At 43.1% G+C, this 12,534-nt stretch overlaps 2 protein-coding genes across 6 annotated transcripts in view; one reads left to right on the plus strand and one right to left on the minus strand.

Annotated features, from left to right (window-relative positions):
- Positions 1-287: 287 nt before the first annotated feature.
- On the minus strand, positions 288-5,177 carry CHCHD7 (coiled-coil-helix-coiled-coil-helix domain containing 7). Its single transcript, XM_064442688.1, has 4 exons — positions 5,008-5,177; positions 2,005-2,082; positions 1,339-1,437; positions 288-518 (listed from the first exon to the last, which is right to left on the minus strand). Exons 2-4 carry the CDS (start codon positions 2,056-2,058, stop codon positions 417-419), a joined length of 255 nt encoding a protein of 84 aa, XP_064298758.1. The 5' UTR covers positions 2,059-2,082; positions 5,008-5,177; the 3' UTR covers positions 288-416.
- A 181-nt stretch (positions 5,178-5,358) lies between these two features.
- PLAG1 (PLAG1 zinc finger) overlaps positions 5,359-12,534 on the plus strand; it is a 54,694-nt gene continuing 47,518 nt past the window's right edge. For 3 of the 5 annotated variants that reach the window (XM_064442690.1, XM_064442689.1, XM_064442695.1), the window contains exon 1: positions 5,359-5,559. The gene's annotated coding sequence lies outside the window, so the exon portion shown is untranslated. Of the gene's footprint in view, positions 5,560-6,394; positions 6,484-12,534 lie in introns of all 5 variants that reach the window. The other 2 variants (XM_064442693.1, XM_064442691.1) reach the window with 1 other exon arrangement.

Here is a 12,534-nt window from a genome sequence, read left to right on the forward strand (position 1 = left end):
ATATTAGGCTGAATAGCTGGACACAAGAAACATGCTGCATATACCAGTCGCTCAACCTGCTCCATCCTTACAACTACACTGCAACACTCACCAGCCCCCTCCTTTCAAACATACTTTCTGTGAGTCCCATTAATTTTATATTTAGCATTTCACAGCAAGTTACTTTCTACTTCCAAAGTGTCTAGACATAAGCTCTGTTGATACCTGTATCTTCCAGTGAGAGCCCATGTTCCCATGACGGGGAATACAAATAAAGCCAAGAAGTTCTATCCTAGAAAGCTCACACATTTCAAAATTTAAAAGCTTATTTTAATCCAAGATATGACAACTGTAAAGTCCAGTTCATAAAAGGGCAACTTGCTGCTAGTAAATCTTCATATATACAGTGAAAACCGTCAATCAATGCAAGCATCTGGTCAGTAGGGCTTCCCCATTGATTCCAACATTTTCTTTCTCTCTTCTGCTGAGGGCATCTCCGGTTTCACACCATTTCTTCTCCTTTGCATCATGATGTCATGCTGAAAATAGAAGAAAGTGGCCATGAGAATAGAGATTTCTCAGAAGCCTCTGCCTCTGGGCTCCATATGAATCAGATTCTTTAACAGAAGTACTCTCGATATATGAAGAGCTGGATGCTCCAAGTCCAATTAGTTGATAACTAAACGTACTAGTATTTAATCAAAGATATCTGACAGTTTACCTTGCTGCTTCCAAAGACAGTGGAATTACAGTATTCCTATTTCAAAATATAAGACTAACATGCAATTGTCTGTAGTTTTTTGTAGTTTGCACAATTATTTATAGGCTAAGCTAAAAGACTCTTTACTACTACGGCATAAGGGAGGAAAATAGTAGAACAGAGTTTAACTGCATATAGTTCCTCATGACCCTCTTCTACTGCAAGAGACACAAAAAACACTCCACCAAATAAGAATGAACTCTTCTTAAAGCTTCATCTTAGGTTAAAGTAAACATGACTCAAACCAATGGGAAACCAGATGAACTCATCTTACCTCAGAATTTTTTCATTATATCCATTTAAACCAGAACTTATTACTAGAAATATCTGGCTCAAATTCAGAGGGAAACATATCAGGTACCACAAGAACACTGACTCACAATCTAAGAGGGTAAACTTAGGAGAGCCAAGTGAAGTAGTTTGATATGCATCTGCTTAAGTCTTCCAGCAACACATACTGTGACTACCTAGGCCTGTAAGTCACCGTAAAAACAGCAGCAGTCAGTACTAGGTCTGACGAGTTCAGAAAGCAGCATGTCAGAAGTAGTGTACTTAATGCAAAGCATGGAGTAAAATTTAGAAACATTTACTGCACTTACCCAGAATTTTCTGCAGCTTTTGTACTTCAAAAAATAAGTAGTACACATATCCTTGTTATAGTTGTTGTCATCCATACATCTTCTAGAGGCATCTGTTTCCTTTAATAGGGAAAACATACTTCAGAGCTGAGGGAAGTTACTGTACTCAGTGTCTAGAAATTCTAGTAAGTCTCAGAATATCTATGAAGAGAGGAGACAGCTTCTCAGACAAAAGAATACTATCAAAGAGAGTAGAGGAGCATCTATCACAAAGGATAATTAGTAATTCCAAGCAATGGCTTCATTTAGAGATAACAGACATTAGTACTCTTTGAATAGTGAGGATAGAGTCCACGGAATAGTTGTTTACAGAGGTGCTTGGTATAACCCACAAAGACACTTAAAAGTCAACCAAGCTTGTCTAACCAGGTTTTCAGGCTCTGGTTTTAAGGACAGAAAATTGAAAAGATTGCTATCTAGTTCTATTACTCCTATTTATGTGGAACTCCTGGTTGTTATTTCATACTTACTATAACAGATGATTTTCAGCTTTTTCCATCTTCAGACTTTAAGAATTTTTTTAATGCGAATACCAATGCAAGAGTGCTATGCATACAAAAATCCTCTAGAAATCACATTATTTAACATTGAAACATACAAACAGAAACCCCAATTTTATCATCTTACCGCTACACATGGATTTATATCATGGTCTCTAAGCTGCTGGGCATGCCTGGACATTGTAGACAGATACTCATACCGTGGCTAGAAACAGAAAAGAAACAGGTTAAGTATCTACTATTAATAGCATCTCAGAATTAAGTCTGAACTGCAGCATGAATAAAGGCCTTCCAGTAACACACAGAGTTTGGTTGTCTTTAAAACAAAAGCATCACCACAAAAAGCACTAACAGCAGTACAACTCGGGCACGATTAGCCTGTCGCCAAGACTGCTTACTCCCTGACAAATTCCTGCAGAGGAGGAAGCTGCTGTGGTGGCTCTCATACCAACCTGCCATATCATCGAGGAAGTGACTGTCTAGGAGAAACAGCTCCACAGAAGCTGTTCACAGCCAACACACTGTAGACACTTCAATTAATAGTACGGGGGAGTAATGTACAAGTAAACTTTTCCAGATTTGTGCCTACTCCTTAGCTGGATTGAATCTGTATTGTCACTGAGCTTTCCCACGTGTAACCAGTGCCCAACCATCTCCTGTGTTGCTATATCAGATATTTAAAAGAAAAATAAATGGTTTCACTGCAAGAAGGACCAGATCCACTTACCCTGTGCATTACAGCTTGAACCACATTTTCCACCAGTTTATATTTGACACTGACACTAGGAACTGTAAGCTTGAGAGACACAGAGCTCACCACCAAGAACCTTCGCTGATCCAAGATGATGACGTCAAGATGAACAGCAGACCCTTATTCTCTTCACTACTTCCCATACATTGCCTCTGGCACACATACAGCCATGCAGGTATTTGTTCCAAATACTAAACCTAACCAAAAATAAATTAATGTTGACCAGATGACTGAGCCAATGTGAACAGAAACACAGGACTGAGGAAGACAGCGCTCTTTGCGGCAAATTTAAGTACCGCTGATTAAGGAAACTGTGGAAGAACATCCATGCTTGATCTTCTTGGTGGTTGTTGGGTTTGGGGTTTTTTCCCCCCCTAAAGACATTGCTGCTAATTCTAAACTTAAACCTGTTTCAGTTCATGTTAAGAGATCAATAAGTGCAAGTCTGCAGTAAAAAGCCAGTTTTGCTTGATATCAGCAAACAAAAATCTGCTCTTAGTAGCTCATTGACAGAAAACAATGTTTTAGATGAAGGTTCTTCTTTGGATAAGAGTAAGCTATACCAGGTGAATAAGCCTTAGATTTTACATCCTGCATAAGCATACTCTCCTGGTGCTTAGAGTATTTTTTGCATTCCACATGATCATTTTCTGCAAATGGGCCTTTTAAAGAAAAGCATCAGGAAACCCTTCCACTTTCCTTTGAGAACTATCCAGTGTTTAAGTTAACTGTACAAGCTAGGCAAATGTTTGCTTTTTTTTGTGGGTGCACGAGGATTTTTTGATCAGGCACTTAAAACCCAAATGGAAACATAAGCATGTGAAACAATAGCATCACCCAGACTTTGGGGATGTGTGTGTGTGTGAAGAAGTAGAAGAAAACAAAAGTAGCACATCACAATGCCTCATTTAAGTCAGGCATAACATTTTTAGAGGTTTTCTTGTGCCTGTGTGACAACTCTGTTTCATCAATATTAGAGGTGCAAGTGCCACCGAAGCAGACATGCCTCAAGGTGTGTGGTATTAGATTGACTTTAGCCTTACTCTCTGAAAGAGTATTCATGAGTTATAGGATGGATCATGATCTGTACTCATTATGCAAACTGCAATGAGCATTTTCAGTTTGATTACACTACCAGAGTCTGCAGCCATGCCCAGTTTAAGGAACAATGCACACAATACATTAAATACCTGTTTAGTGAAGAAGCAGTTCAGGCTCTCGTGAAGCTGCTTAGTTCAGAGTAGGCAAACGCTTAAGTATACTTAGTACTACCAAAAAGGTCTGACAACTCCAGCGCCTGCTCCTCTCCAAAGTACTACAGGAATTGAAACGTTATCAGCTGGAAGGGCAGGCAGGTCACGCCGCAATGCTGCTGCATGATTGAATGAGCAGTCGAGCAGGAAGAGATCTTCCCCCCACCCCGTTTTTGCACTCACACAGGCTTCCCTTCCTGCTTTCAGATTACAGGTCTGAGCCCGACCACAACCAAAGGTTTGTCTATTCCACGGTTCTTAACTATGCTTTAACACATTAACAGTTGTAAACTGTACCACAGAGAAATATGTTTGTTGCTAGCACTCTTTAACCCTAGGGCTTTTTCAGTTCATAAACCATCAGGATATTTTTCCGTGGGCTCCCACCCACTGAAAAGCACTTGGCTTTTTTAAAATGCATGCATACGTACAACATTGCACTTACGCTACAGTACAGACCAACTTATTAAACCTTCAACCCTGAAGCGAAGGCCGTATAAAAATCTCACTGTTTTTATCGCTATTACGGCAGGACAAGTGGCGGGGGGGAGGGGGGGAGGGAGGCAGCCGGCAGGTCCGGACGCCCGGGGCCGCTTCGCCCGCCTCAGCCCCCAGAAGGGGCTGGGGGTCAAGCCAGGTGCGGAGGGGGCGGGCAGGCCGCCGCGGCGGGGCGGGGGGCGGCCGGGGGAACGCCGGCACCCGCCACCCAGCCCCTGCCTCCTCCCACCAGCAGCGGCGGGGGGGGAACCGGAGGAGCCCGGCGTCCCCTTCTCCTCTCCTCTCCACCTCGCGCGGGCTGCGGTCCCCACCCCAACGGCCGCCACCGGTGCCCAACGGCCGCCGGCCGGCGCGCGCGCGCAGCCTTCCCTCAGCACCACCTGCCGCCAGAGAGCGGTGCCCGGGCCCCGCCGCGCCGCAGCTCCGCCGCAGCCGCCGGGCCCCCCGCGCCGTCTCCCGGCCAGGCAGGGCTCCCCCAGCCCGCGGGCGGCGAAAGACGAGTGAGCCTTGTTTTCCCTCCGGCGACGGAGAAGGAAGGGGAAGTGGCGCCCGGCCGCCGGCGCGGCGGGCAGGCGGAGGTACGGACGGGCGGGCAGCGCGGGTCGCCGGCAGTAGCGGCGGCACTCACCTCCGTCCCCGGCGGCCGTGTCCGCGGGAGCCCGGGGCGGGAGGGGGCAGCCCGTCTCCAATTCGAAAGACGTCAGCGGCTCGGGCAGCCCGCTTAAGTACGGGCGCAGCCTACCCCGCTCCCGGCCTCGCGGCTCCCCCCGGCCCAGCGCCGCCGCCGCCCACGCCCCGGCGGCGCTGAGTGACACGGCCCGGCCGCCAATGGCGGCGGCGGCGGGCCCGCCCCGGCTTTGAGCGGCGCCTCCTTCCACCAACGGGGCGGGCGGCGCGGGCCGCAGGCGCCGGCGGCGGGGCGCGGCCGCGGCCCTGACTGACGGGGGGAGGCGTCCAACCCGCGGTGCGTGTGGGCGGCGGGCGGTGTGGGCGCGGCGTGTGCGGCAGGCTGGGCTGCACCGCAGCGCATACACTACAATGGCTGCTGGAAAGACGGGAAAGCAAACAATTTCCAGGCCCGCCGCGTCCAGCCCGAAATATGGGGAAAAAATTACAGAAAAATCGGAGAACACTGTAAAGGGTGGAAACGGGGCGCAGAGGGGATGCTGAGGCTCCCGCGGTGAGTCTGCTGCGGGTTTGGGGGGCAGGCGCCGGGGTTTAGCAGGGAAATATCAGGGTTATTTAAATTATGAAGGGGGAGGAGGAGGAGGAGGGGGGAGAGAAGAGAGGAGCAGTGAGGAAAAGTTTGTGTTAACCATCCCTCCCTTCCATCCCTCTCCCCCATCTCCCGCAGCCCCCCGCCGCCTCGCGTCGGACCCCCCCCGGAGGGGAAAAGCAGGGGAGGGGAGGCGAGGCGAGCGGTGCCCCCCCTTCCCCTCCCTCGCGGGGAGAAAGAGATGATTTTTCAGAGAGAGAAAAAAAAAAAAAACCCTCTCTCTCAGGAGTTTCCTCCACTCCTCCCCTCCCTCCCTCCCCGCGGCGCTATGTTGGTTCGCGGAGCGAGCGGGCGAGGCAGCGGTCTGCCCGGGGGACGGCAGGAGGGCGCGGGGTGCCCGCCGCCGACCCCCGCGGCGGGCCGGGGCCGGGGCCGCGGCGGGGCAGGGGCAGGAGCCGGGGCCGGGGCCGGAGCAGGAGCTGCGCGGCCGCCCCCTCCCCTCCTCGCCTCTCCGGAGCCTGTGCTGTGAATGCAGTGACAGCGGCGAGAGCGGCGAGAGGGAGCGGAAGACATTAGAGACCGCGGTGCCGAAAAATGAGGGAAAAAATTAATATAAATTCGCCCCCCGCTTCAAACCGGCCGAATTTCGCACAGAAATTTCCCCCGTGGACCCGGCTACCCGTGGGGTGTCCCCCGGACCTGGCGGCTGCGTCTTTGGGGGGATCCAGAGGGACTTTGGGGCACTCGACCCCCCTTTCCCGTCGTTTTTTGGACAAAAGTTTTTTTTTTCGTAATAAAGAAACGAATTTGCCTGCTCTCCCCCTCCGAGTGGCCCAGAAGCTTTTCCCTTCCCCATCGGTGTGTGTTTAGAGAAAAGTGTGAACCCAAGTAAGTGCTGAGCCGCGTTGCATTGGGGAGGGGGGTTTGCTAACTGAAAGCAGGAGAGATCCGGAGAGAGAGAGAGAGAGAGCAGGGACAGCTTGTTGTCAGTATCATAAACAACCAAAATGGAGGGAGAACTGAGGCATATAACAAAATAAAAATCGGAAAAAATTGCCAAAAAATACCTAAAAATCGGGGCTGCTCCCCCTTTTCTTCCTCAAGGTAACAGAATAAAACCCGTGTCTTCCCGAGACCGTTTTAAGGTTTCAGGGAGCAAGGAGTTAATATTTATTAATTTTTTTTGTTGATGAATTCTTTGGAAAGGCAAAAGCCTCTTATAACTCGCCACCGACAATGAGAAAACGTGAAAATCCCTTTCAGGAGAGAGAGGTAGGGGGAGACGATAGTGCAGAAAGTGCATAACTTGGGGGTAATGTGGAGTGATCCTAGATAAGATAAATGCTATATGTGCTGCTATATAACTTCCTTTTTTAATGCTTTTTTGTGTGGTTGGGGGGGATTGGAGATGGGGGCTCCCTTCTTTTCCTCTGTCTTTTTTTGCCTTTTTTTTTTTTTTTTTTTTTTTTTTGGACCGGAATGTAATGCCTTTGTAGTGTCACTTTCCTGATCTAATTAGGATGTGTGAGGCAAAGAGTAAACCTTTCCGGTTTATAAAGTGCATTTTCGTTGCCTTTGAATTTCAAGTTTTCCTGGTGGCTCCCTCCTCTATTTAAACTGGATTCTTCGGAGTGGTGTGGGGTTGAGGTAATGCTCCACAGGGGAGGCAAAGAGGGCTCAGGGGCAGGGCACTTCTTCTGCGGGTGGTTGCTGGTTTCTCTGGCACGTCCAGTTCACCTGTTTGTCTCCTACAAAGAACGTATTCTGCAGTCCCCTCGTTTTATTTATATGAAATAATGATGCCTCATCTCGCCTCACATTGAAGTTAATGCGAAAGTGCTGCTGATGTTGGTTCCACGTGGGATCAGGGACATAGCAGGGCATTTTAAAGAGACAGCTTCTCTTTTCCTGGGGTTATCATCACCTCTGCAGCACCTCTGCCTCTGGCAGAGGGGTGGTTCGTTGTTTTTTTTTTTTTTAATGGAAAGGTATCAAATCGGCCCTGGTCTGATAAATTAAGGCAGAATAATAGGGGGAAAAGTGCAGATTCGTTTGGATCAAAGCAATTCTTTTGTGTGTAGCAGGTCTTAGGGGAGTTTTCTTGGTGTGTTAATTAAAACGCTGCGTTTTGGAGGTCGTTTTTTGGAATGGGTGTTGCAGAAATGAAATAGTCTCAGGTTGTTTAATATTAAAACCTAGTGTTGTTCTGCTACCTATGAATTCCCTAGGAGGAGACCTACGTGCATAGGGCAATTTCACAGACATTTTGTAAAAGTTGTGAAGTGCATTATTTTTACTTCGAATAAAGTCAGTTTTGTTGGGGACACCTGAGTTTGTTGAAAAATATTGTGGAGGTTGTTCTATACTTAAATCTTCTGAACAGTCCCAAAAGGTTTTGAAAGTGGTGAAAATAACTGCAGGTTTTAATTGGCCAAACTAGGGGCTTTTTACAAGTACACCTTAGCTGTGTAATTATAGCATCACTTGGAAGAATTGCCTCTGGCTTTGTTTAAAAAAAGAAAAATCATCCTAACTGCGGTCTAGTTTCATATATATGTGTGCATGTGTGTGTGCATGCATGCTTTTAGCATGGTTTCTGGCTGGTACAGTTTTTTGCTTAATTTTTAACTTGTAAATGTTTAACTGTAATGATGTGAAATGCTCTGTTTGTCCCTATTGTCTCCTATGCATTTTAATTTTCAGTGAAATACCCTATTTAAAAAATTAACATCGCTTCTTAACATGGCAATTTGATATCTTTATGAGGAGTTATGATGTTTCCTTTACACGTGCCTTGTTTTTGTAGTCTTTGTATTAAATTTTAGATTTAAAATTGAATACAGGTATGTGGTTCTTGAGAGGGAAGATGGAGTACTGAACTTGTAGGGAGGCTATTTCAGAAAATGTTTTGTTTGAACTTGTGGAAGTTGAGTATCAATTGTGCTAGCCCTCTGTGTTGAGGAGCATGTGTTCGCAAATGATCTCTACCTTTTCTGCAAGTGTGACCAAAGAAGCTGTTGTATAGTAGTTGTTGACTAGGACAGTCTTGTGGTTGGAGATTTTGGAAGAAATCTCAAAGTTTTCCAGTGACTCACAGTTGTGAAAATTAAATCACATTAACTACTCTTAGGCTAGAAAAAAAGGCTCATTAAGGGAGAAGGATTAATCAGTTTGTGTAAAGGAATGAAATTGAACATTTTTTTCCAAAACTGTCTTTTATGGTTTAGAGAGATCTCTTATAGCTAGCAGGAATTCATACTTCAGAGTTCCTTTCCAAATATTTCTTTACACTGATCTCTTCTTTTTCTTGACTGAAGTAACAATTTCCTGAAATGCATAGAAATTTGTAAAATAATAGCAGTACACCATGTGTTGGTGTTTTTAACGTACCGGGGCAAATAGGTAGGAGTAGATGCACAGAACTAACTTGAATAAACTAGTTAATGGTACTGAGAACAGTATTTAAGAACTCTTCAAATACTGTGGCTGTGACTATCAGTATGAAGTGCTTAATGTGTTACTACATTTTAACCTAATTAAGAGTTTCTAAATCATTAGTATTATAATGCTGAAAATAGGTATAGGCACTGTTAATAACAACATGAAAAAAGCACATGTTGTGGAGTATCTTTCTTGACTTACGGTTATGTATTACAAAGTAAATTCAGTGTATCCAACCACAGTGCAAAATTCAGGATGTAGGGAGGAGGAAGAGGAAAGGGTGTTCTCAGAGAATTTGATACTCTTCTAAACTGGGTTTAATTCTGAGGTGCAATGCAGATGGTGATGATAATAGCAGAAGATAGATGTTGTTTTGGATTGTTTTTTACAAATTTACTCACTCTCTTTTTGTAGAAAACTTAATTCTTCTTACAGGGATGATGTGGTGTTTAATAAAAATAGAAGTAACTTTCAGAGCTTCCTTGCTTCTAAGAGTTGAGATAATCTTCTCTATTATATGTTGCTCTGGTTCTATACATGATTCAGTAAGATGTTTTCAAGATTTTCTAAAATCGAAACACCTGAGGAAACAAATACTATGGGCTGTTGTTGGTAAAGTTACCCTACTTTTTGTAGGTAAACTGAGGAGCTGTAAACGTATTTAAATCCTTCTTAGATGCTTATCAATCCTATTCAATAATGTTTAAAAGCAAATAACTACGGTATTCTACAACAGTAGGGCAAATACAGGAATCTAAATTGACATGCATTCAGCTTCTCTTGAATGTTTAGTTCAAGTGTGTCTCTTGGTATGTACTTTTGATTTAGTAAGTATCCTGAAAAATTAGTTTCCCAGTGTAGAACTTCTTAAAAGTTTCTTAATTTAAATCTCAAAGTTTGTGTAATTCCAAAAGGCACTGCATACAAAGCACAGCCACTTCTAGTGGTCATCCATCTCTGCAGCTAGTCAGTCAAAATGGTGCCCTTAAGTCTCTTCCTTTCAGGGTAGTGCATGTGTGTTAAAATTAGTGGGTTAAAGAGGGCACTGCTCATGTTCTAAATAAACCACTGTTTGTAACTGTTCAAGGTTATTTTGTTAAAAGAGATGTTTTATTTCAGAGTCTAAAACATAAGCTTTTTAGATTTTGTATCTGCAACCTCTTACCTCTTGAAAACCATTTTTTTTGTCAGCAAATACCTTTTGGGAGGGTTCTTGAATAAGTTTATCTGTTTACCAAGGGGAGATGTTCTGGAAAATGTGAAATATGTTAGAGCAATTAGACCATTCTGAAATCAGTATAGAGTTAGAAGGAGCTAGCAGCCACCACTGCTGAAGTGATAGAGGTCTTGATCTCCAGGAGATATTCTCCAAAGATTTGCCACTAGTGAGGATTTAGCTTGCATTACTTTTGAAAGAAATGTGCAGTATCTACCCACTGAACTGTTAAGCATCTTTAACCAATTACCACACATTTAGGTAGCCTTAAAAAACTATTTAAAATAATTCAAATATTAGAACAAAGTAACATTTTGTATTCATCATATGTAAAATGTTTAAATTTCTGAAGTGTAGAGGATTTATTTTGCATTTATCTGAGCATTTAGATAACAAGAGAGTTGTGTATTTTTCCTGCTAGTCAAAAAAATCACATCTAGAATTTAGTTAAATTTATTTTGATTTTTAAATTCTGCGAACTTGTAACTTGAGTATAAAATGTTGATAAACTCTCCGTATAATCACTTACACAGCTGCCTATATTTTATTTTTAATTTTTCAAGGAATATAGTGACCCTTTATCTGAAATTGAGTAGATTACAGTTACTAATGCATTTTAAATGAACAGTTGTCAACCAAACATCAAATGTGAAAAATTCTAGTTGTACGCAAGTTACGAAAACCTAATACTGAACAGAACTGGTCACCATTACTGAGTTCAGTTTTACTTTCACTTAGATTGGCTTGTTGAAGTATTTTTTTGCCTACTTTGGTATCAGTGTTCACCTGTTATTGTCTCATCTTAGAAGGATGAATTAGCAGAAATGAATAGAATTAGAGGGGGTTTTAAATCTTTTGACAAGATACAACATGCTTTTGAAAATAGTTACGTGATAGCAGTTACAGAGGTTGGGGCCTTCTCATAGGATATATTAAAATTGTTAATATTTAAATGGACCCTACATGTCTTCTAAACAGTTACTGTAGGATCATGGCATTAAAATTAACCGCCGTACAGAGTGGGGTTTTGAGATGACTGCATGACAGTGAAGAGTGGGAAAGCTTATACAGTTATTCTCATGTTGAAGGAATAAATCAGTTTCTGTCACAGCCTTCTTTATGATAACTTCTGCCCCTCACCAAATTCACTGCCTGTCCAGGCTGTAGAGGTACTTTGTCAAATACATTAAATGCATGGCCAGAGTCATGGGCTATTTCACACATGCCCAACCCTGGCGATTTTTGTAGACTTACAAGGGGGCATGAAGAGAGTAGAATGTGGCCTGATGTGCATAACTTTATTTTACTTGTTCAAAGGAAAGGAAAGAAGAAAAAAAAACCAAGGCTGAACTAGTATAAAACCAAAAAGAGAGATAGATAAAACAAATGAATGTAGACAACTGTGGCTGTAATACACACAACAGTAACTCAAAACTCCGAAGTAAAATAGCTCAAATCAGCTTTGAGAAGTCAGGTGGGAATCAGAAAAGCAAAACCTAGAATTGCCATCAAATGCAATTAAGAAATAACTATGTAAAGGAACTTGGAAAAATGCAAAAAGTGTCTGTTACAGTAAACGGAATTGCTATAATCTTCTTTTGCACTTAATGTGCTAAATTCCTCTCTCAAAGGAGAATATCCCCAGAAAGCAGATTAGAAAGTGTTTAAAGGGAATTATTTGTCAAAGTTGTTTTTTTACTAAAGTTAGGATAACTAATAATCTCTTCCATACTGTTGTAAATAATATTTTATTTCATAACATTTAACCATACAGATTGCACATAGACTTACGTATGGTACAGGTAATTTACCTGGTAGCCTGACGCTGTGTATCACCACCTTTCACCCTAAAGGCTTTTCTTTATGGTTGTGGGTCACATTTCACGTTGGAGACTGCCAAATCTGAAGTATTTCTCATTAGATAAGATGTAGATGGCTGATTTTGTCTTATGCACATTTACTCTGAATTGCCAAGTAATCAAAAAGCAAGGACAGTATCAGAAAGCTTATCTTCCCTCTTCATTTACTGAGTATGTATTTGTATACTACAGGGTATCAGATTTACTAGTGCATGAGTTCTCTGAAAAGCCCTGCAAATCATCTGATTCTAGATTAATGAGATCTCATTACACTAAATGTTTGAACAGCAAAAAGACCCTGTGTATGCAAATCAGATTTTACTGTCCCAAGTGCTTGTCACTTCTAATAAAACTGTTTATTGTGGGGTGTAGGTATTTATCATGAATGTTACATTTCTATGTAATACACACACATTCTAAGGA

Source organism: Phalacrocorax carbo, chromosome 2, assembly GCF_963921805.1.
Source record: "Phalacrocorax carbo chromosome 2, bPhaCar2.1, whole genome shotgun sequence".
Classification (NCBI taxonomy): domain Eukaryota; kingdom Metazoa; phylum Chordata; class Aves; order Suliformes; family Phalacrocoracidae; genus Phalacrocorax; species Phalacrocorax carbo.